The 21,496-nt window shown below is 54.6% G+C and overlaps 2 protein-coding genes across 2 annotated transcripts in view; one reads left to right on the top strand and one right to left on the bottom strand.

Annotated features, from left to right (window-relative positions):
- The window catches only part of MAPKAPK2 (MAPK activated protein kinase 2), a 44,817-nt gene extending 35,956 nt beyond the window's left edge, over positions 1-8,861 (top strand). Inside the window, exons 2-10 of the mRNA XM_070591150.1 lie at positions 3,317-3,456; positions 3,622-3,686; positions 3,981-4,060; positions 4,557-4,683; positions 5,295-5,370; positions 5,770-5,894; positions 6,234-6,319; positions 6,437-6,517; positions 7,125-8,861. Coding sequence (XP_070447251.1) covers positions 3,317-3,456; positions 3,622-3,686; positions 3,981-4,060; positions 4,557-4,683; positions 5,295-5,370; positions 5,770-5,894; positions 6,234-6,319; positions 6,437-6,517; positions 7,125-7,268 — 924 coding nt within the window. The 3' untranslated portion in view covers positions 7,269-8,861. The remainder of the gene's footprint in view (positions 1-3,316; positions 3,457-3,621; positions 3,687-3,980; positions 4,061-4,556; positions 4,684-5,294; positions 5,371-5,769; positions 5,895-6,233; positions 6,320-6,436; positions 6,518-7,124) is intronic.
- Positions 8,862-19,001: 10,140 nt separating this feature from the next.
- Positions 19,002-20,638, bottom strand: LOC103541618 (MAP kinase-activated protein kinase 2-like). Its single transcript, XM_008508461.2, has 4 exons — positions 20,510-20,638; positions 19,986-20,110; positions 19,560-19,646; positions 19,002-19,442 (listed from the first exon to the last, which is right to left on the bottom strand). Exons 1-4 carry the CDS (start codon positions 20,518-20,520, stop codon positions 19,168-19,170), a joined length of 498 nt encoding a protein of 165 aa, XP_008506683.2. The 5' UTR covers positions 20,521-20,638; the 3' UTR covers positions 19,002-19,167.
- Positions 20,639-21,496: the final 858 nt, after the last annotated feature.

Consider the following 21,496-nt stretch of genomic DNA (forward strand, 5'->3'; position numbering starts at 1 on the left):
TAGCACATTCTTGATTACCTGGCTCCAGGCTTTCAGCACTGCGCCCGTCTGCAGGGCCTCTGGCTCTTCGTGGCTCTTCGTCTGTGATGTCGGCCACCCTGCCCGCTTGACCTGGCTAAAGGTCTTGTCATCACTTGGGCCAGTTTTCACCTCCTTTCAGGGATTTCTGATACGTGCACCTGGATGTCAATTACTGGTCTTCATGGGAAATTCTTACTGTGTTTCTCTCAGAATTTAAAAATACTACACTTTTCAACTTACATATTTTGCTAAATTGAATCCCGTGTTACAGATGAGGAAACCCTTTTCAGAAAGGTAGATTGGCTTTTCTCACACAAGCTGAGAAGTGCAGAACCGGGATGCGAGTTGTGTGTGATTCCTAAGGCGATGTTCTGTACTAGGACCATCCGGCTCCTCTACCAGATGAAGAGCTGAGTGTCTGGCTGGAGGGGGAGCGTGGCCCCAGGCTTTCTGGCTGCGCATTCTCTTTTGCCTAATGCCACACACTCTAACATGTCTAAGGCAGAAAGAGCAGAACCTGGAGTGTGTGCTCTGAGCTCAGGAGGGGCGGAGGGCGCGTGCTGGGGTTTGGGCCTCGTGCGTCCTCACTTAGCACAGTTCTGGTTGCGTAGAGCGTGGAGCTGGTTCCCAGGTGGTGGCCACCGGGCCACAGACAGAAACCCCGCCCGCAGTCTTGCTGCTGGCTTGTACGGGCTACGTCAGTGCACTCCAGCCTCGACTCAGAGGGGCCAGAGAGGGCCCTGTGCTGCGGCGGGGCTGCTGCTGGTTTACAGTGACGGGCGCCCATCTGAGCACAGCACCTTGGAGGTGTTATTTCGTTAGATGCTTACAGGGCTCTGTGAGGGAGGGGCCGGGCAGGTATTGTACCCCAACTCAGAGATGCACAGCAGGCTCAGAAAGGGAAACCTCTTCAAGGCTGTGCAACCAGAAGTGAACAGATTCCACACCCAGGCCTGTCTCTCCACTGGAAATCCAGGACTGCTTGTTGCCTCTGAGTCAACTTGACAACTTTCATTCTTCCTCTGGTCCTCAGTTCCAGTGTGTCTGGAGGGGGTGGGAGAGGTCTCTCGTGTTTGATTGCTCTGAGGCCTTTTGCTCCTGAGCCTTGGAACTTATCAGTCTTCAGCACATTATCTCGCTGGGTTATAAGCAGTTTCTGTGTGTCCGCCTCCCCTCGTGCCCCACACCCCGCCAGTCTGAGTTCTTTTAGATCAGGACTCTTCTCTTTGCTCTTGGCATCCAGCACAATGTGTGGCCCGTAGTAGGAGCTCAATGCATGCTCGTTGAGTTGAGTTACATGCAAATGAAAGTGGTCGGCACCTAGACCTGTTCTGTGGTCCATCCAAATGAAGTTGAAGGTGACAGAACTCAGGGCCTGTGCAGTGTCCACAGATGGCCACTAGGTGGCAGTGTCGCCCCATGGGGACCTCGTCTCCTGTCTGCTCTATCTGGGCACCAGTTGGGTGATTGCCTCTGCAAAGTCAGTCTGCAGTTGGCGGGCCCGCCTGACAAGTCCCAGCCTCCACCCCTGCTCTACAAGCTGCATGGAGTCGTGGAAAAGACTTGGGCTTCGGAATCCACCAGGCGTGGGTTCCAACCCTGGCTTTGCCTCTCCCCGGGAACTTAGCCTTGCACGCTCTGCTTCTCTGAGTCTCAGTTTCCTCATCCCGTAAAATGGCAATTGTGTATTTAGAAAAGGCCCAGCATATCATGGACCACAGCACTAGTGAACGTAGTTTTACTGTTGGCAGTTCTTGTGATTGCCTTTCCCTGCCCTCTGTGAAATCTGGCCTCACCCTGGCTGAGGGATCTTACTCACCGAACTTCATGCCCATTCTGGCAGGTCCCTCCCTTTGCATCGCCCACCCACTGAAGCTCTGTTCCTTCACAGTCAGTGCCCCGGTTCCCACCCTGTTCGCTGCCTGCACGCCTTCCCTCTGCTTGTCTGTTTGCTTCTCAGCCCGGCTGTGTCCTGCACACTCTGGCATCTAACTCTACTGGGCAGGGCTCACCTTGACTTCCCACGGAGGTGTCAGTTTGTGAGGGTTCTTGTTGCAATGATTTTGATGTCTCTGCCGTGTAATGAAAGTGACAGCTACCATTATGGAGCACATGCCCCGCGTGCTGCTAGACGCTTTGCAGAATTGTTTCCTTTAATCCTCACGACAAATCTATCCCCATTTTACAAAGGGGTATATCAAATGCCTTGGCTCTGAGCAATAAAAAAAATTCTCCTAAGAGGGGTTTAAAAAGTAAGGAAAGATTGTTCTCTCACTAAAAAGCAGTCATGAGGGATGCTTGGTGGTGTCACCAAGGATCCAGGCAGTCGCCACCTCTCCTGGTTGCATTGGTTTATGTTCTTAGGCAGGTACCCCTTACGGTGCCAAGAGAACTGCCACGGCTCTGGTGCTGTATGCAGGGGAGGTGACGCAGGGTCCTGGTGCTCCTTTAAGAGGCCTCTCGGCAGATTTCCTACAGAGTCCTTCTTGGCCAGTGTTGGGTCTTAGGCTTGTTCCCAACTAATCGCTAGTAGAGGGCCTGGAATTACTGAGACCGGCGTGGACTAGTCAAGATGTAGCCCCTGAGGCTGGTGAGGGATCCAGGCTCCTTTAATGCCCCTGGCCACCTGGTCCATGCAAGAGGAAGGGACGTGAGGAACACCCGTGAGTTCAGAAACTTGCTCAAGGTTGTACCCCTAGCGAGAACTGGGATTCAGAACACATCGGGCTGACTCCTGAGGCTCTCTGTTGCTTGAAGGAAGTAAACCTCAGACGTAGAAAGAACATTGCTCTGGATGTGGTGTGCTGGGTTTGAGGGATTGTGGAGGTAACTTTTCTTGTTGAGTCTGGAGTATCTCCTCTCGCTAGGCCTCTTTCCATTGTTGTGTTGGTTTTCCTCAGTCTGTCTGTCTCTCTCTGCCTCCTTTACCCCTTGTCTTCTAGTGTCCAACTGCTGCCTGCCTTCTAGAATAGACTGCATGCCCCTGGCTGGGGAAGGGCCCAGCTGGACAGAATGGTCAAGGCCTGGTCTCAGTGTAGCTGTCAAGGCCCTGTGAGAGGTCATCTTGAGGTTTCTTTTAGAGCAGGGAAGGGAGCTGCAAAGCTCTCAGTCAGGATTTAGGAGAAGGAGAGGCCAGGAAAAATGCCGAGGGGGCTGGTGGGGGACGAGTTATGTGGAGTTTGTGGTATGTCACTGGGCATGTGCACTAGGGCCTTGGAATGGGCCCGTGTGGAGCAGTAGCCTGCTGTCCCCCTGCAGAGACAGCACATTACCCAGGAGGCTGTTTGCCTTGTAGATGCTTCAGGACTGCCCCAAGGCCCGCCGCGAGGTGGAGCTGCACTGGCGGGCCTCCCAGTGCCCTCACATTGTGCGCATCGTGGACGTCTATGAGAATCTGTACGCGGGGAGGAAGTGCCTGCTGATTGTCATGGAGTGGTGAGCAGCCCTGCCTGTGCCCACTCCCTGCTCGGGCCCCTACCCTCTGAGGGCTGCCTGGGCTGGACCCTGAAGCCTCAGACGTCACTGCTGGATTCTTTGAGGGCAATGGAGAGGAGTGGCAGGATGCTGTGCTCCCCGGACCTAATGCTGCCTTTGTTTCAGTTTGGATGGTGGAGAACTCTTTAGCCGAATCCAGGACCGAGGAGACCAAGCATTCACAGAAAGAGGTAGAGAGGGTTTGTTGTGGGGAAGGCCTTGCGCAGGCAGGGCAGCGGGTGTCTGAAGGGGCCCTGCACAATGCCTGCTCTCATGGAAGGTGCTGAGGCCTGCTGCCTCCTCCAGCTCGCTGCCAGGCTGTCATCCTCAGCTGAGCCAGGGAGCTCTTGGTTTCTCGGTTTCTGGGGTGGGTGGTGGATGGAGGGAGCCTTAGTCTGCATGACGGGAGGGCTAGTTTGTTGACTTGTCAAACTTAATGACACATCTTGTGACTTCTTTCCCTCTCCTACCTCTCTTCTCTGCAGAAGCGTCGGAAATCATGAAGAGCATCGGGGAGGCCATCCAGTATTTGCACTCAATCAACATTGCTCATCGGGATGTCAAGGTGCCAGCTGTTTATTACCCTCCCCTCAATGCAGGTGCTGCACAGGCCATGGGGCACGGGGTGATGGTGACCCTAGGAAAGGTTGCCCAGTCTTTCTGCATCCTTGCTACTCGGTTCCTGAGGCAGAGTGGGGCAGGGCGCCATTCTCCGCCCCACAGGGCCTGCCCTCTCTGGGCAAACCCCGAAACCTGGGAGTGAAGCCTTCTGTGGCCACGCTCAGCCCTCTGGTCCTCCTCAGTCAGCACCTCACTGTCACCCTTTGGCTTCTGTGTCCCTGTGGTGTTCATTGCCGGTTCTCTGCGTTAATCTCTTCTCTCCAAGCACTCTGTAAGCTCTCAGAAGGCAGGGAGCTGATGTTCCATGTGGCGTGCCGACCCTTGGGGCTGGACACATGACTGTTGAGTGCATGAAGGCAGGCAGGCGGCGTCACCCTTCTCATCTCTAGTAGCCTTTCAGCTTCGGCAGGGTTGTCATTTACCTGTGTCTCTTTCTGTAGCCTGAGAATCTCTTGTACACCTCCAAAAGGCCCAACGCCATTCTGAAACTCACTGATTTTGGCTTTGCCAAGGAAACCACCAGCCACAACTCTTTGACCACTCCTTGTTATACGCCGTACTATGTGGGTGAGTCTGGAGGAGGCCCAGGGGCTCGTCTTTCCAGAGCTTTTCTCAGACTGTCCTCTTGCAGGTCTCAGGGGCCACAGGTCCTAGGGGAGTCATGTCTTCCAGCCCTTCCTGGGCTGGTTCTGATGCGACGGGCCAGAAGTAGGGCTCGTCAGAGTTGAGCTGGGATTGAGGCATTCTAGGGAGTTCTCCGCCTGAAATGATGGCAGGATTTTGTGCACACATGCACTTTGCTGAGAAGAGCCATTGCTGCTGTCAGATTCCCTCTGGAGTCGGGCTCAGATTGGGTTCTGCAGCCGCTGCTGACTGGCACAGAATACCCTCAAAGCACGATTGTCAAATTAGATGGACACTGTGGGTCTGAAAGGCTCTTGCAGTTCAGGAATTGTTTCATCTTAAGATTCCAGCCTAGGGCTCCTCCTGGAACAGGGTCTGCTGCTCCCCTCCGTCCATCTCTGGGGCTGGGTGATGGCTCTTCCCCCTCCTACCCCTAGTCACTGTCCCAACATCATGGCTGAAGGGTTGGGACGGGGGCATTATCCACAGAGAAACTGGAGACGATCTCAGTGTCCTGAGGTCCAGGCCTATCCCTGTTGACCTTTGGTTTGCAGCTCCAGAAGTGCTGGGTCCAGAGAAGTATGACAAGTCCTGTGACATGTGGTCCTTGGGTGTCATCATGTACATCCTGTGAGTATGCTGGGGAGCCACCCGGGAGGGGCCAGGGCTGGACTGGGCTTGGCTGGGTGGAGGCCTGTACTTCTCCAGGAGGAGAGGAAGAGGCAGAGGTTAGCATTCTCCTCTGGGTGGGGGAGTCCCTGGGAATCCCCTGCTAACACGGCTTAGCAGATTCTGATAGCTAAGTGGTGGGTACAGACTAGCTAACGGGCAGGAAACGGTGCCATGTAGATACTCGGTATGCTGGATTCCCGGGCCCTGCCCTCGACTTGCTATATTGTGCCTGAGTCAACGAGTCCCGATTTCTCTGTGACCTTTACAAGAAGAAGCCTGTTTCTCACTCTGTTCCTGGTGCAGGGCCCCAAAATAACACCAGCTCTGTCCCTCTCTTCCTGCTTCCTCTCGGCTCAGGCTGTGTGGGTATCCCCCCTTCTATTCCAACCACGGCCTTGCCATCTCTCCGGGCATGAAGAGTCGCATCCGAATGGGCCAGTATGAATTTCCCAACCCTGAATGGTCAGAAGTATCAGAGGAAGGTAAGGAGCCCAGTGAACATGCCTGTGTGTGCGTGTGCGCGCTCCCTCGTGTCCCTGTGGGCATCCGTCTCACGTGGGAGGTGTAGTTATGGGTTTGCTCCTGTGCCCACACCTTCTGGTATGCCCTGCCTGTGTGAAGGGCCTGGTGTGGGCCAGGCGCACGGGCTGTGTAGGCCCTGCCAGGCGGTGTAGCCATGATGGGCCTCAGGGCCATCTCCTTAGGCGGTCTGCCTCCACGTGACCCCCCTTGAAACCTGGTTTCTCCCCGAAAACTGTGGGAAGAAACAGGGGAGGAGAGTGGCTCCTGAGCTGGCTCTGTCTCCTGCCCCACCCCCACAGTGAAGATGCTCATCCGGAACCTGCTGAAAACAGAGCCCACTCAGAGGATGACCATCACGGAGTTCATGAACCACCCCTGGATCATGGTGAGCCTGGCAGGCTGGAGAGACCTGGCTGCCTGGGACTGTCCCTTGGGACGGGGGCTTCGCCAGGACTCTGCCCTGCCCCAGGCTTTCACCTGGGCCCCTTTTCTCTCCCCTCAGCAATCAACGAAGGTCCCTCAAACCCCACTGCACACCAGCCGCGTCCTGAAGGAGGACAAGGAGCGGTGGGAGGATGTCAAGGTGAGGGGAACCGCTGCCCGGAGGGGCTGGGGAGGCGGCTCGTGGGGGCGCCCAGGTGTGAGCAGGGGTGCTGGCCGGGGAGGGTTTGGTTCTGCATCCTCTCATGCCAGGAGATGGCCGTCACAACAGCAACAGTGACTCTGAGCCACTTCCCTGGCCAGGTTGTGGGCAGAGGATTCTGTGTTCCCGTCTAAACTGGGCCGTGGCTGTTTCCTCCCAGCCCTCTACTTCCTGGGTCTCTAAAGGGACCTGAGAGGCCATCTGGTCCCATCTCATTTTGCAGATGAGGAAACTGAGGCTCAGAGAGGGGGAGTGACCTGTTCACGGTCACACAGCTAGTGACTGGCTGAGGCCGCCAGAGCCCAGGTCTCCTGACTCCTGGCCCGGGGCTCTTTCTGCCTCCCTACAGGGCCGCCCGTGGCTCTCGGAGAGTGGTGGCCGTGCTGTGCCCAAGCCCTGGTGGCACTGCCGGGGCTGGGGCTGCTCTCAGCCCTTGACCTGCTGACCAGCCTGTCCTCTTCTCTTTGCTCCACTCTGACCCCTCCTCCTGCTCTCCTCTGTGGCTCTCGTCTCATGTGTCTCTCTTGGTGCCACCCCCTGCCCCCAGGAGGAGATGACCAGTGCCTTGGCCACAATGCGTGTGGACTACGAACAGATCAAGATAAAAAAGATTGAAGACGCGTCCAACCCTCTGCTTCTCAAGAGGCGGAAGAAAGCGCGGGCCCTGGAGGCCGCGGCCCTCGCTCACTGAGCCGCCGAGCCGTCCTGCTCCGCTGGAGGACAAGCAATAACTCTCGACCTGAGTCTGTTTTTTAAACGAAGAGACACAGAACAATCCACTTCCACCTCCCCTCCTCCTTGGCTACATGGAGCCCTGAACCTCGTCAGAGGCTGAATTCTGTCTTTGGTTCTGGCCACCCCAGAGAGGGAGAGGCTGGGTGGTGGGAGGGCGTGGAGAGAAGGGAGCAAGAGGCTCTTGAACCTGTGCTCATTTTGCAATTTTAACAGTAATTTGACTTAGAATTTTTATGAAACTTCTTTTATTGTTCTTTTCCCCACTTCTCCTCTCCCGCAAACCCCTTCCGCTCTCGATACTGCAAGGGTTTGGGGTTTGTTAAAGGGTATTTGTGGAGACTGGTACAGGGAGTGGCCCTGTGTTGTCCCATCTGCCCTCTCTGTTTTCCCACTACAGCCTGAGGTCCCCGCTGGCTGAGGCATTCCGGGAGCTCAAGGCCATGGAGGGCTGGGGCCAGGATGCCACCCACCTCCTCTACTGGAGCCCTCAGACATCACCAGTGTGCTGGATGGATAGGAGTGAGTGTGAGTGTGTTTGTGTGTGTGTGTGCGCCCATGCATGTGTGCCTGGATCTGTGCCTGGGACTGTGCATTTGAGGGGTCAGGGGCAGGCAGGGCTGCAGAGGGAGGGGGCCCTGCTGTGGCTCAACAACCTTCGCCCTTCTTGGGCCTGCCTTGCCCATGCTGGGCCTACCCTGCCCATGCTGGGCCTGCCAAAGTGCCTGGGAAGCCTGTCCAGATTCTGAGCCAGGCCCTCCAAGGCCTGCCTCTGTTCACTGGTTCCGGGAGGTGGAGAGGAGTGACTAGGCACTGGTACAACAATCAGGAAGACTGGACCCCCCCCCATCCCTAGGACCCCCACTCCCCATTTAGTGCTGGTCCGAGTCCTCTGAGGCGGTGACCTACAGTAACCTCTCTACCTCCCTTCCCCGCCGTTATTAACCCATTCTTGTTTATTTCTCTTACGTTTTTAGCCGTTTCTCCGCAGGCCTCCTCTCAGCTCACGTGTGTGAGCCTGGCCAGTTTATAAGTGACACAAAGCTTCTGCGTTTTGAGTGTCTCTCCCAGGCTCTGGGGGCATCGGCCAGCTACCCCTTGTGGGCAAAGGCAGCGCCACTTCTGTGGTCCTCCCGCAGTTTCCATCGTGTGGCCTGTGGGTGGGTGGGGGAGTCTTTGCACCAAAGATGTCCCAACTCTGCCCCTCCCCCTCAGCCACTTACCCCCAACCCCAAACAACTCAGCTTTGTGTGTACAGGCCAGTGAGGGGAGGGGAGTGGCCCCCCCAGTGTTGGTGAGGAGCAGCATGGGGAGGGGTCCTCTGTACCATGGTCCCTTTGGGCCAGCGGGTGGCAGCAGTACTTCAGCTTTCATCTCCCTCAGGGGCAGGGCAGTGGGGGGCCCAGGGTCTCCTCGGGTTGTGAGGGAAGGGCTCCGAGGGTCTGTAGCGCCTCCCCGCCTCTGACAGTGTGTCCAGCACTCAGATTGTTGTAAACTGTCGTTGTTTTGTATAAGCGAAATTGTCTTTACTAAACAGATTTAATAGTTGAAAGGTTTTCCTTCTCTTCCTTCATGGGCTCAGCCCCTCCACTCCCACCTCTCCTCTTCCCGCACACAGAGTGGAGTGGTGTGTGGGGAGGGCAGAGGCAGCGCCTGCCCTGGTGAGGGTCTGGTGGGGGCGGGAATGCCGCTCTCCCTCTGCGCTGCAGGCGAGGCTCGTGCTCCTGCCCGGGACTCACTCGGCCGAGCTGCTTCTCGGCACAGGGTTCTTTGGCCTGTTTAGCCACAGTGGGCTGTGGCATCCTTGGGCTGGGGGATCCGGCTGGTGTCCGGGTCTGGGGAGAAGGGGGGCGTTGGTGATTGGTTCAAATCCTGGGAAAGAGACAAGGGGAGCAGGCTGGTGTAGTTCCTGAAAGTTCCAGGAGGGGGCGATGGGAGAGTGGCAGAAACCAAAATCCTCTGCCTCAGACGGGGAAGAGGCCTCCGTTCACGTGACCTGGTCCCTTCCATGCACAGATGGGAAGCCTGAGGCCCAGAGGTGGGATGTTTGAGATCACACACAATGAACTGGTTTTCGGTGTGGCCTAAGGTAGAAATTGGTCTCCTGACCCCTCTGTCCTCCCTCCCAGTCAGATGGGAAAATAGTGCGCTGTAGACAATTTCTCACCTGATCCTCAGAGCTGACGCGGAAGAGGCAAGGCAGGATGGCTATCCTTGGTTTATGAGTGAGGAAACCGACGGAGAGGATGAAGGAATGTGCTGGAAGTCACACAGCTAATTGGTGTGGACGAGAACTCGGGATCCCAAGGCCTGGGGTGTTCCCTGTCCTCAGATGCGGCCTCCTGTCTGGGGAGACTCCTGCTGTCCCCACAGTTGTCAGGCGGATCCTGGCTCCCCGCCCGGGCTCCGGGGCACAGGCAGGGCGGCCCCTGTCGCCCCTGGCCTCCCTCGTACCTCCTGAGTGGACTGCTGGAAACCACTGCTGAAATGAAGCAGCTTGACGTTTTGCTTTCAGGGAAATCCAGTTAGGTTGTCTGCCCTTACAGAGGTGTCAGCAGTGACAAGAACCTGGGGAAGAGGGGTGGGGGCAAAGGGGACAGGGGGGCTGTCAGCGTTCCGCTGTCTTTGGAGGCTGTGTTAGTTTCTGTTGCTGCCATAATACATTTTGTGGCTTAAAACAGCCCCAATTTAACGTCTTATGGTCCTGGAGGTCACAGTCCGATGGGGCCTCCCTGGTCTGAAACTAAGGTCTCAGCAGAGCCACGTTCCTTTCTGGAGGTTCTAGGAGATTCTGCTGCCTCGCCTTTTCCAGCAACACCGCATGTCTCCGACCCTTCCTCTGTGGTCACAGCTCTGACCTAGCCAGGAAGGAGTCTCCACCGTTAAGGGCCCGTGTCATTAGATTGGTCCTACCCAGATGATCCAGGATGTCCTTAACCTTACTCCTATCTGCAGATTCCCTTTTGCCATATAAGGTAACATGTTCACAGGTCCAGGGATTGGGATGTGGGCCTCTGTGAGCCACTGCTCTGCCACTGAGGCCTGTCCTTCAGCCTTCTCATCCTCTTGCCCCACACGGTGACACTGGTGTTTGGCTTCATCCCCTGTCTGGGTCAGCCCAGCTCAGGCACCTTTGTGACCAGTGAGGGTCCAGCCTGGAGTTGGCTTCTGGGGAAGATGGCTGGAGTAAAGGGCCGGGAGGGCCCAGCTTGGTGAGTGCTTCTTGCCGGGCCTTTCCAGTCTTTCCTGTGCCCCTGACCTTCCATGCTGGCATGACCCTGCAATCCCTTGTCTTGAGGGAGAACTTAACCTCCCGCTACACTCCCAGATAGGCTGGCGATGGAACTTTTCCACCTAAAGGCAGATGCTGGCTTGCATGGGTGCAGGAGGCGACAGGATGTGATTGTTGAACACCCGCCCATGAGTGTAAGTGGTGTGAGATGTAAAGAGGGCTTACGAGCACTCGTAGGCCCCTAGTGAGTACCGATACTGTGCTGGGTTATCCCCTTGATCTCTTCACCGTCATAAAAGCCCTCTGGGTAGTCATTCTAGTCTCCATCTGCTTCCTAGGAGGAAACTTGGCCTCAGAGAAGTAAAGTGACTCTCCCAAGGCCTCACAACTAAGCAGATGCGAATCTGACCTGCTCTCCGGCTTCCAAGTTTAGAGCTTAAAAAAACCACTGAAGTCGTCATGCTAAGGACGAGGGGAGGGAAAGCCAAGAGAGCAACCAGCTGGATGCCCGTTCACTGAGCAGCGCCAGTTTCCCTTTCTATGAAATGGGGATGACATTCTGTGCCCTGTGGCTATCGTCAGGAATTCCACAAGATCATACATTTAAATGCTTTGTAAGATGCCAGGTGCCAGGTGGCCTTTATCAATATTGGAGTCCCATCCCCTGGTGGGCTGCTCTCCCGGGTTTGGAGAGGGGTGAGTGGTCTAGGCTGGGTGCAGGCTCCCGCCCTCAGCTGGAAGGTGTGTCTCTGTGCCTTAGGGTGAGGAGGCAGTTGAGTTGGTGAACAACAGCAGTAAATTTGGGGTTTTCCTTTGGCTGGGTTGGAGACAGGAAATGCGGAGGGCTGTGAATGACAAGTGGGTAGTGGGTAGGTCGAGTGGGTAGTGGGTAGGTCGGGCCTGCTCAAGGTGTGAAGGAAATTCAGTTATTCAAGGCAGGAGGGTGGGGTTGGTGAGGCTGGGGAAAGTCACAGTCCCACCTCAGGGGAATGTAAACAAACCTGCTGCGCGAATGTAAACAAACCCCAGGTGGCCAGAGTCAGGGTGGAGGCCACTTTGGGGGGCAGCCTCTGCACCTTCAGCCCTGGAACGCAGCCCCTTCCCGGCTCTGTCTCTTGAAGCCCGGCGGTTAGGGCCCGGAGCCGCGCTTTCGAAGGAGCCGTCCAGCCGGCCCCAGCGCTGGGGGGCCTTTTGGTGGATTCACCTACCTCTCCTCTCCCTGCACTCAGGGAGACCAGTGTGGAGAGGGCACCCGACATGCTAACTCACTGAATACCCAGGCCCTTACAGTATGCACTGTGCTTTGGGAAAAAACAAGGGTAAGTCTCGGTGCCTAGTCAGCGAGATACAAAGTATGTGGCAACCGTGAGAGGTCTTGTCTTTCCTTTCTCTGCATCCACGGGTCTGCACACGTCCTTTGTGGTCTGAATTGACCCATTGGAAACTGTTCCAGACTGTGAGGGTGGTGTCATGCAAGCCCAGGTGGCCCAGGTCAGCTGCTTAGGCCCCTAGTGGTTTTGAGACTGGATGGATAAGTGAGGTCAGAAGATCCTGGACCCCGGATCCTCGTTGGACGAAACCTGGCATCCATCCTTGCTGGGGATACCATCGATCCTCCCCCATGCAGGCCTGTGAGGAGCCGAGGCCGCTGTGCCGAGACGGTAAAAGATGGGAGGCACTGGCGTGGGTGTGCAAGGATAGGGCGCCTCCGGTGGCGCTTTGGCCTGCTCCACCCGTGCTGCTCTTTAAGACTCAGCCCCTCCCCCAGAATGAAAGTACCACGTTTTGATTCAACTCCTCTTGACTGTCTACCCTATGCAGTGCCCAGTGCTCAGTACTCTGGGAAGACAAAGAGGACTAAAAGGGGCTGTAGCCCTCCTGGGGCTCAGTCTGGAAGAGTAGCCAGCCATTAACGGGACAGAAAGCCTGGAGGACCAGTGCTTTCATAAAGCGGGATGGAGCAGGTGTGGGAGGTGGGGCTGTCTGAGAGAGACCAGGAGTGCCTCCTGAAGATCCTGGGAGCTGGTGCTCAAGAACAGTCTTGATGGGAGAAAGTGAGGGAACAGCACAGTGGAAATTTTCCCGTCAGAGTTCTGCGTGATTTCTGCAAGAGCCAGATCCTTTCTTCTTTGAGTCAAGGTTCACCCTCCGTCTTCTGGTCTGCACTGCTGTCTGCTCATCGCTTCAGCCTGAGCTTCAACCCCCTCGGTTCTGTCCATGGGAACCCTGATTGACCCCCTCAGTGGGGCGTTCTCAGTGTTTTCTGTCCGTTGTCTCGTCAGTGCCTCCAACCTGGATACCCCTCCTTCACCGTGTCTGCTTCCCCACAATCAAAATTTGGGAACGTGGTCTGAGGGGTTTCCCCACCTCTTTTTCAGTTCATTCATTTTAAAGAAGCCTTGCAAAGCTGTACCTTACACTTAGATCAGTTTTAGTTACACATTTTGGAAATCATTTTAGGAAAGGCTCACATTGCGTGAAATTGAGGGAGGTCCTCCTGGAAAGTTGGGTGAGTGGTGGTCAAGGGCTTGCTTGCTCCTCTCCTCCCGAGTGTAGCTGAAAAAGCTGTGGCTCTTTGCTGGCATTTCTCACCCTGCTCATCGCAGGCCTCGCACCACTCTGAGTGTGTTAACCGTGAAGCCCTTGGCAGCTTCCCCGTTACAATACAAACTCAATGTATTTAAGCTTCCACGCTTTGTATTTTTCACGCACCAACATCTCATCCTGGCGTTGCCTTGGAATGCACATCCCCCTCTGGAGGGAAGAATTGCTGCTCTAAAGGGCAGGGACTGCCCAGGGCCTCTGGCCAGGCGGTCTTTCTGTCAAGCCTGCAGGACTTCAGGTGGGGCTGCTGCTGAGGGGCAGGGGACCTGTGTGTGGTAAGTCATTTTTAGGGGCCAGGGCTGCCATGCAAATGCACTCATTTGCATAACTTTCTTGCTCTAAGGGACAGTAAAGTTTCCTATCCCATGCAACACCCATACCAGGATTTGCAAGTGAAATATTGGACTGGCTTTCCCCCTTTGCCATCCCCCCTCCCTTCACGAGTTGTCCTCCCCAAGGGTTTTGTTTCTGGCCAGTCAGGCCCTGTGTGACCAAATACTGGTCTTAACCTCTCTGATCCCGGGTGGAGCAGTGTTCCTGGGACACTGAGATGCAAAGCTGTCTGCAAAGGTTATGCAAATGAGCCCCGGTTGGGGCATCTCTGGCCCAAGCCCAGGCCAGTCTTGGGCTCAGGCGCTGCTGTTTGAAGCCATGTGAAACGTGATCGTGGTCCTTCCTCAGGCCGGGCAGCTGCGGGTGTCTTGTTCCTCAAACAGCTAGAGCCTCCCAGGCTATAAGGCCTCAAGTTTCAGCACCAGCTGAGTACTCCTTGCCCTTACCCTCTGATTTGGAGACCTGTGGTTCTGAATTCACCAGTCAGAGGTTTACTTTTCAAAGAACCCGTGATCTCATTTGAGTCTGAGACCAAGCCCTTGGCCAGCTGTGTGTGGAGCCTGCGGGCCAGAGATCTGGTGTTCGTAGGAAGACCTCGAGGGCCTGGCGTGTTCTGGTGCTCGTCGGTCTCCTCTTCTGCTCAGAAAGCTGTGCTGAGGAAGCGGTCCTCATAGTCAGACTCTAACCCTACCTCTCAGCCCACGCACAGCGGGGACGAGGGCAGGAGGGGAAGGGGACAGACAGGGCAGGCCATTCTCTGAGCCGGCCGGCAAGGAAGAGGCAAAGGGTGGACGAGAAACCCAGTCCGATCTGCTTATTCCAGCTTCTGAAAACTGCGGTGGGCTCACTGTGGGTGCTCGGTGTCTGGTGGATGGATGGGTGCATCTAAAGAACAGTTAACATGTGATTTCAGTAACTGAAAGATCAAAGAACTTATGTACACATACAATCACGTATACGTACAGAGTGAAATGCCAACATTCCTCTTCATAACCTCTCCTCGTCCAGCTATGCCAGCTGCCCCTCCAGAAAGAACTTCTTTTAACAGTGTGATTTTATTTAGATTTTATCCAGCCTTACAAAAAATTGCTGTTAATTTATCCACATACATATATGCTTATAAACACAGGTGAGGAATGTCTTTGGAGGTTATAAATATAAATGGATTCATTAGACATACTATTCTGCAACACGCTTTTGTTTTTAAGACTTTATTTTTCCTTTTTCTCCCCAGAGCCCCCCGGTACATAGTTGTGTATTTTTAGTTGTGAGTCCTTCTAGTTGTGGCACGTGGGATGCCACCTCAGCGTGGCCTGATGAACGGTGCCCTGTCCGCGCCCAGGATTCGAACCGGTGAAACCCTGGGCCGCCGAAGCGGAGCTCTCGAACTTAACCACTGGGCCGTGGGGCCGGCCCCTATTCTGCAACGTGCTTTTTAAAAACATTGTGGTGAAGCACACATAACAAAATTTACCATCTTAACCATTTTTAAGTATAGAGTTCATTAGTGTTAAGTATATTCACATTGTTGTGCAACCAATCTCCAGAACTTTTTCCTACCCGTTAATCAACCTGCAACTTCATATCGCACAGGGAGGGTCCATGGCTGAACTCGTAGAACCGGCACACTTTTTCACAGCTGCAGAGTATTCCATAGTATAGATGTGCCATAATTTATCTGCTGCTGATGGGCATTTTGTTTGTTTCCAGTTTTTTTTTCTTTTTTTTTTTACTATAAATGCTGCGAACATCTTGTACAATATCTTTGTGCGCATGTGTAGGGATTCCTGTAGGACAGATTCCTAGACGTGAAATAGCTAGATCAAAGGGGATATATACTGTAGGTTTTGGTAGTGTCAACTTATGAATGAATGCACTTTGCATACTGCTTTCTGAATGAGAGGTCCGTGAAAGGATTTGCTGTCAGCAGTGGGCAATCTGAGGACAGGATAAGTCAGCTGAGAGTAAGAGGAGGTTCGAAGCACTTCTCAAAACTGATGGATGGATACCCTTGGTCACATCGTGGGCGACTGGAAAAATCTGATCTGGAGGGAGCAAGGGGATTCCTTCAGCTTCTCCCAGATGAGCGGCTGTGCTCACTCGATTATGGTTATTTGCATACGTTTTGGGTGTGTAGGCAGAATGGCTCAGCTGAAGTTCCCCCGCGTTCAGCCTCCTACTGGTGTTTGGCCTTGAGCAGGTTACCTGATGCCTCTCAGACTGCGAAACAAGTGTGCCTGGGGGGAACGCCCAGGAGACAGCGGTGTGCAAGTGACTGTGACATGAGGCCCTCCCAGAGGTTACCAGAGGGATCTCCCTGGGGGAAAGAAAGGCACATGGTGGGGGAAGTGGCATTGGCTCAGGGTCCTAGGTGGTATGGGGGTACAGGAGACTTGTAAGTACTTTTCCTTATTTACAGGCACTGAACCACATTACCCCAAGAAACCCTTTGTGGGAAACTGATGGAGTGCCAGCCCTCTGCTGATTATGGAGTCTGAGGAATCAGGCTTGTGATGTGGTGGTCAAGAGCTCAGACGCACGCTGCACAGGAGAAAGCTTTGGAGTTATAGTAAACTGGGTTCAAACCATGAGCAGGTGATTTGACCTCACTGAGCCTCAGTTTATCAACCAGTACAATGGGGTAATAATTGTGGCACATCACAATAATTATTAATAATATTTATAGTAATAATTACTTATTAACTATGAGAATGTGCCTCATAGACCTCCAATTACAGCGTAATTGTCCAAAGGCCCCAGCTGCTGTGCTCAGCACCTGGACTGAGGCCATGCTTCCCTCCGCCTGCCCCTGCCAGGGCCTGGACACAGCAGCGATGCTAAGGCACACGGTTCCTGGGGGAGCAGGAATCCAGTGACTGTCCAGTTTGGCCCAAGGATTCCTGGGTGACCGCCTGACCTTCCTGAGGCTACACAGGAGTCTAGGACGCCTGCACCCAACCTTGTCTTGGTTCCCCCTCAATGGGGTCAGACAAGGTCTGATGGCTCTCCCAGCCTGCCTTGGCTCCCCCCCACCCCCCCACCGTTTTCTCTCCTAAAGACATTTCCCCTAATAAAACCCTTGCATGTTCAATCCCCTTCTGGCATCTTCTTCTCAGAGGACCCAGACTAACACAATAATATCACCCACCTCATAGGACTGTTGCAAGGAACAGGTGAGAAATCCTGTAAAGGCTTGAGTGTAATGCCTGGCCCATAGTCAGCACTCACTGTTATCATTTATCATAGTAGGTGGTCTTATTGTGCCGGTGTGAACAGGTTGAATAACTAGAAAGGAGAGTTTGGGTTTGGGAATCTTGTGTCTTCCCGCCCCTTCCCTGCTCCGTTTTTCTCCCGAGTTTTCTGTCCCCCGTGGCCCCGCTCCACCCACGTGCCCTTGTACGACAGTGGTGGTTGTCCTGTGGGGTCCGAGGCTGGCTGGGTCCCTCTGCCTGGGTAAGGCTGCCTACGTTGTGAGGCTCTGGCTGGGAAAGGAGGTGGCTGTGGGGGCTGCTCCAGCGATGCCCAGGCCGCTGGGTCTGTGGGTCCTCACCCTGGTGGAGAGGACCCCACTGGTGCAGGGACAGGCACTTGCTGGGTGGGTCACTGGGGGGTGTTGGCAGCCGGGCAGAGTTGGGGGCCAAGGGAGGATGATGGGAAGACAGTGCGCCTTCTAGTGAAACAGGGGCCATGAGAAGTGAGGGTGAGTCACGAGGTTTCTCTCAAAACTCCTGTGCCCATTATCTCTAGAATGAGCTGAAAGTGGAGCCCGCCAGCCCCAGCTTGGCCCAGTTCTAAGAATGTCTCCCCGTCCCTCGCCTCCCACAGTTGCCAGAATTAATCAGGCCCCTGACTCTGGGGTATTGTTCTCTTCTCATGTAAGAATTCGGCAAAGAAAACCACTGGGTTGTATCCCAGCGAAGGAGGCTGCCGAGCTTAGCTGGGAGGAAACGTGAGAGCCACCGTGTCTAGTCTGAGTTTTAGACTCTGGTTCTTCCTGCTCACACCAGCAAAGAAAACGCGGCTTGAGTCACGCAGGAGAGGCTGTGTGGGGCGGTGCAGGCGGAACCCTGGACTCCGACGGATCCAGGTCACATTCTGGCTCTTCCACCTGCCAGCTCAAGCCCCTCAACTTCTGTAAGCCTCAGCTTTCCGTTAGTAGAAAAGCATCTTCATCATAGTGTTTTGTAACTGTTAAATAGCTAATCATTGCAAACCGTTAGCCGGGTTCCCGGCACACGGAGAATGAAAGCCCAGTGAGGGAAGCTCCTGGCTCGGTTCAGAGACCCCTTTTCTCCTTTGTGAATTTCTCTTCCCTTTTGGACTTTTGACCTTCAACAACCCTATGAGGGAGTGGTATTATTCTCCCCACTTTGCAGATTTATGAGTACCTAGCAAACAGTCCTGTGCAGTGGAGGGCCCTGATATTCCGCAGAAGTTTACAGCCGACTTAGAGCACCTCCCAAAGGCAAGAAGAAGGCTGTGGAAGGGGCCAAGACCCCTCGTCAGTAGCTGAGCCGCAGCGTAGGGCCTACAGCATTCGTGGACCTGAAGGGCTAGAGGCTGGAGCGTGGGGCATTGTGGACCCCTCCCCAGGCCCCCAGGATGGGACGCTCCTCCTTCAGATGCCTGCACTACTCATTTCCTTTCAGTTTTGTTCATGTGTCACTTTTTCAATGACGCCTACTGTTATTGCTCTATTTCAAACTGCCATCTTCCTCCCACCTCCGAGTCCTCTCTCTGGGCACTCTCTATTCCCCTTCATGGCTTTATTTTTAGAAACCGTTCTTACTGAAGTATAATGTACCTACACAAAGCTACCCGACTTATTTTTTTCCCCGTAGATCTGATCAACTTCTAACAGTCTGTGTAACTTGTCTATGACTGGGGTGTAAGCTGCACAAGGGCAGGAATTCGTGTCTGCTTTCTTCACTGATACATCCCCAGCACCTGGCGCACAGTAGGCCCTCCAATATTTGTTGATGTTGGCGGGAACCTAGTAGCATCCAGCACTCACTGCAGAGACTGAAGATGCACAAGGCAGTGCCCGTGCCTCCCTGACTGGGCAGTTCCGTGGAGAGCACTGCGAGGCGCCTTAGGGAGAGTGCCAAAGGGTACAGTAGAGGCCGCAGCACGTGCTCAGGCCAGGAGCAGTGCCAGAGATTGACGAGACGCAGGAAGGCCTCCTGGAGGAGGTTAGCTGGCACCCTGATCCTCTGAGCTCTCCTGTCACTTGAGAGAACTCCTCCTTCCCTGACAGAGGGGAAGGCTTCCCCCGTCCAACCCCAGTCCCTCCTGCTGCTGTTCCATTTCCTCTTGTCCTGCCCTGATGGGTCCTGTGGCAGTAACCGCACTAAACATTCCAACCCATCTCAGTCCTCAACCTGACGTCGCAGCAGGCTGGGCAGGGGCTGTGGCAGACACATCTCTTACGGACTGTGCAGCCCTGAGGGGCAGGCTGAAACACTGCCCTTGGAGCAGGGTGAACTCATGCAAGCCCCGGACCAGGAGTCAGGAGACCTGGGCTCTGGCGGCCTCAGCCAGTCACTAGCTGTGTGACCGTGAACAGGTCACTCCCCCTCTCTGAGCCTCAGTTTCCTCATCTGCAAAATGAGATGGGACCAGATGGCCTCTCAGGTCCCTTTAGAGACCCAGGAAGTAGAGGGCTGGGAGGAAACAGCCACGGCCCAGTTTAGACGGGAACACAGAATCCTCTGCCCACAACCTGGCCAGGGAAGTGGCTCAGAGTCACTGTTGCTGTTGTGACGGCCATCTCCTGGCATGAGAGGATGCAGAACCAAACCCTCCCCGGCCAGCACCCCTGCTCACACCTGGGCGCCCCCACGAGCCGCCTCCCCAGCCCCTCCGGGCAGCGGTTCCCCTCACCTTGACATCCTCCCACCGCTCCTTGTCCTCCTTCAGGACGCGGCTGGTGTGCAGTGGGGTTTGAGGGACCTTCGTTGATTGCTGAGGGGAGAGAAAAGGGGCCCAGGTGAAAGCCTGGGGCAGGGCAGAGTCCTGGCGAAGCCCCCGTCCCAAGGGACAGTCCCAGGCAGCCAGGTCTCTCCAGCCTGCCAGGCTCACCATGATCCAGGGGTGGGTTCATGAACTCCGTGATGGTCATCCTCTGAGTGGGCTCTGTTTTCAGCAGGTTCCGGATGAGCATCTTCACTGTGGGGGTGGGGCAGGAGACAGAGCCAGCTCAGGAGCCACTCTCCTCCCCTGTTTCTTCCCACAGTTTTCGGGGAGAAACCAGGTTTCAAGGGGGGTCGCGTGGAGGCAGACCGCCTAAGGAGATGGCCCTGAGGCCCATCATGGCTACACCGCCTGGCAGGGCCTACACAGCCCGTGCGCCTGGCCCACACCAGGCCCTTCACACAGGCAGGGCATACCAGAAGGTGTGGGCACAGGAGCAAACCCATAACTACACCTCCCACGTGAGACGGATGCCCACAGGGACACGAGGGAGCGCGCACACGCACACACAGGCATGCTCACTGGGCTCCTTACCTTCCTCTGATACTTCTGACCATTCAGGGTTGGGAAATTCATACTGGCCCATTCGGATGCGACTCTTCATGCCCGGAGAGATGGCAAGGCCGTGGTTGGAATAGAAGGGGGGATACCCACACAGCCTGAGCCGAGAGGAAGCAGGAAGAGAGGGACAGAGCTGGTGTTATTTTGGGGCCCTGCACCAGGAACAGAGTGAGAAACAGGCTTCTTCTTGTAAAGGTCACAGAGAAATCGGGACTCGTTGACTCAGGCACAATATAGTAAGTCGAGGGCAGGGCCCGGGAATCCAGCATACCGAGTATCTACATGGCACATTTTCCTGCCCGTTAGCTAGTCTGTACCCATCACTTAGCTATCAGAATCTGCTAAGCCGTGTTAGCAGGGGATTCCCAGGGACTCCCCCACCCAGAGGAGAATGCTAACCTCTGCCTCTTCCTCTCCTCCTGGAGAAGTACAGGCCTCCACCCAGCCAAGCCCAGTCCAGCCCTGGCCCCTCCCGGGTGGCTCCCCAGCATACTCACAGGATGTACATGATGACACCAAGGACCACATGTCACCTGTGGGAAAGCCAATGCATAGGGGACTCTCAGTAAATATCAAATAGTGGATGGATGAAGCTGAGGATTAAAAGATGCCCTGAGAAGTCCTTTTAATGACCTAGCGTCTGTCTAGACTCAGTGGTGACATCATGTAAAAAAATTTTCTGTTGTTATTTTACTTTATTTCCTATTTGTGTTTAGTATTTTATTTTTATGCCACTTTTCCCCAAATATGAGCTTCCAAAAGTGTATTCAATGTGGTACAACATAGCCGAATAAAAATAAATAAGAAAATCAAGGAAAAACGAAAATAAAAATGGGAAGGAAAGGAGAGAAGTGTGTGCCCAAAAGCTCTTGCCCAGGAGCTGAAGCCCAGACACGGAAGCCCGCCTGTCGTCCAGGGTCTCGTCTGACTGCTCCTCAAATGAGCCGTCCTAAGGGCAATGCTGGGCCACAGTCAACCGTGGCCTGCAGGGAAAGTGAGGTGTCACAATTCTTATGGGGTCCTAGCTCCTCTGGTTTGTTTCACATGCCCCCCAACCCAGGCACATCAGAGAGCAGGTTGAGCGATGGGCATTCTAGGGGCATCCCTGACTCACACAGTCTCAGGGGCTGGAGGCCTACGAAGGGATGCTGGTGCTTCTCAAACTTTCTGAAATCAGAGAGCACCAAATAATATTTTTCATGCTTCAGGCCTACGAACCTTTTACTTAAAAACTACCACTGCCCCAAACCCCTGAATAGCGACATATAGAGCAAAAACCAACAGGATGTAATTTCTTTGTGTATTGTGGTTGCAAAGAGGTAGGATTTTATCTGTTTTCACGAACAGAAAATACATAATATTATTTTTCCCATTTCTCATAGCACGTTTGCTGTTGTTTTCCTGGGTTCTAGACTAGAGTTCTGTGACCTCTGTAGCTTAAGTCACCAATCCCAGAGTTTACTCCCTCTCAGGAAGAGGTTCTG

Source organism: Equus przewalskii, chromosome 23 (assembly GCF_037783145.1).
Source record: "Equus przewalskii isolate Varuska chromosome 23, EquPr2, whole genome shotgun sequence".
Classification (NCBI taxonomy): Eukaryota; Metazoa; Chordata; class Mammalia; order Perissodactyla; family Equidae; genus Equus; species Equus przewalskii.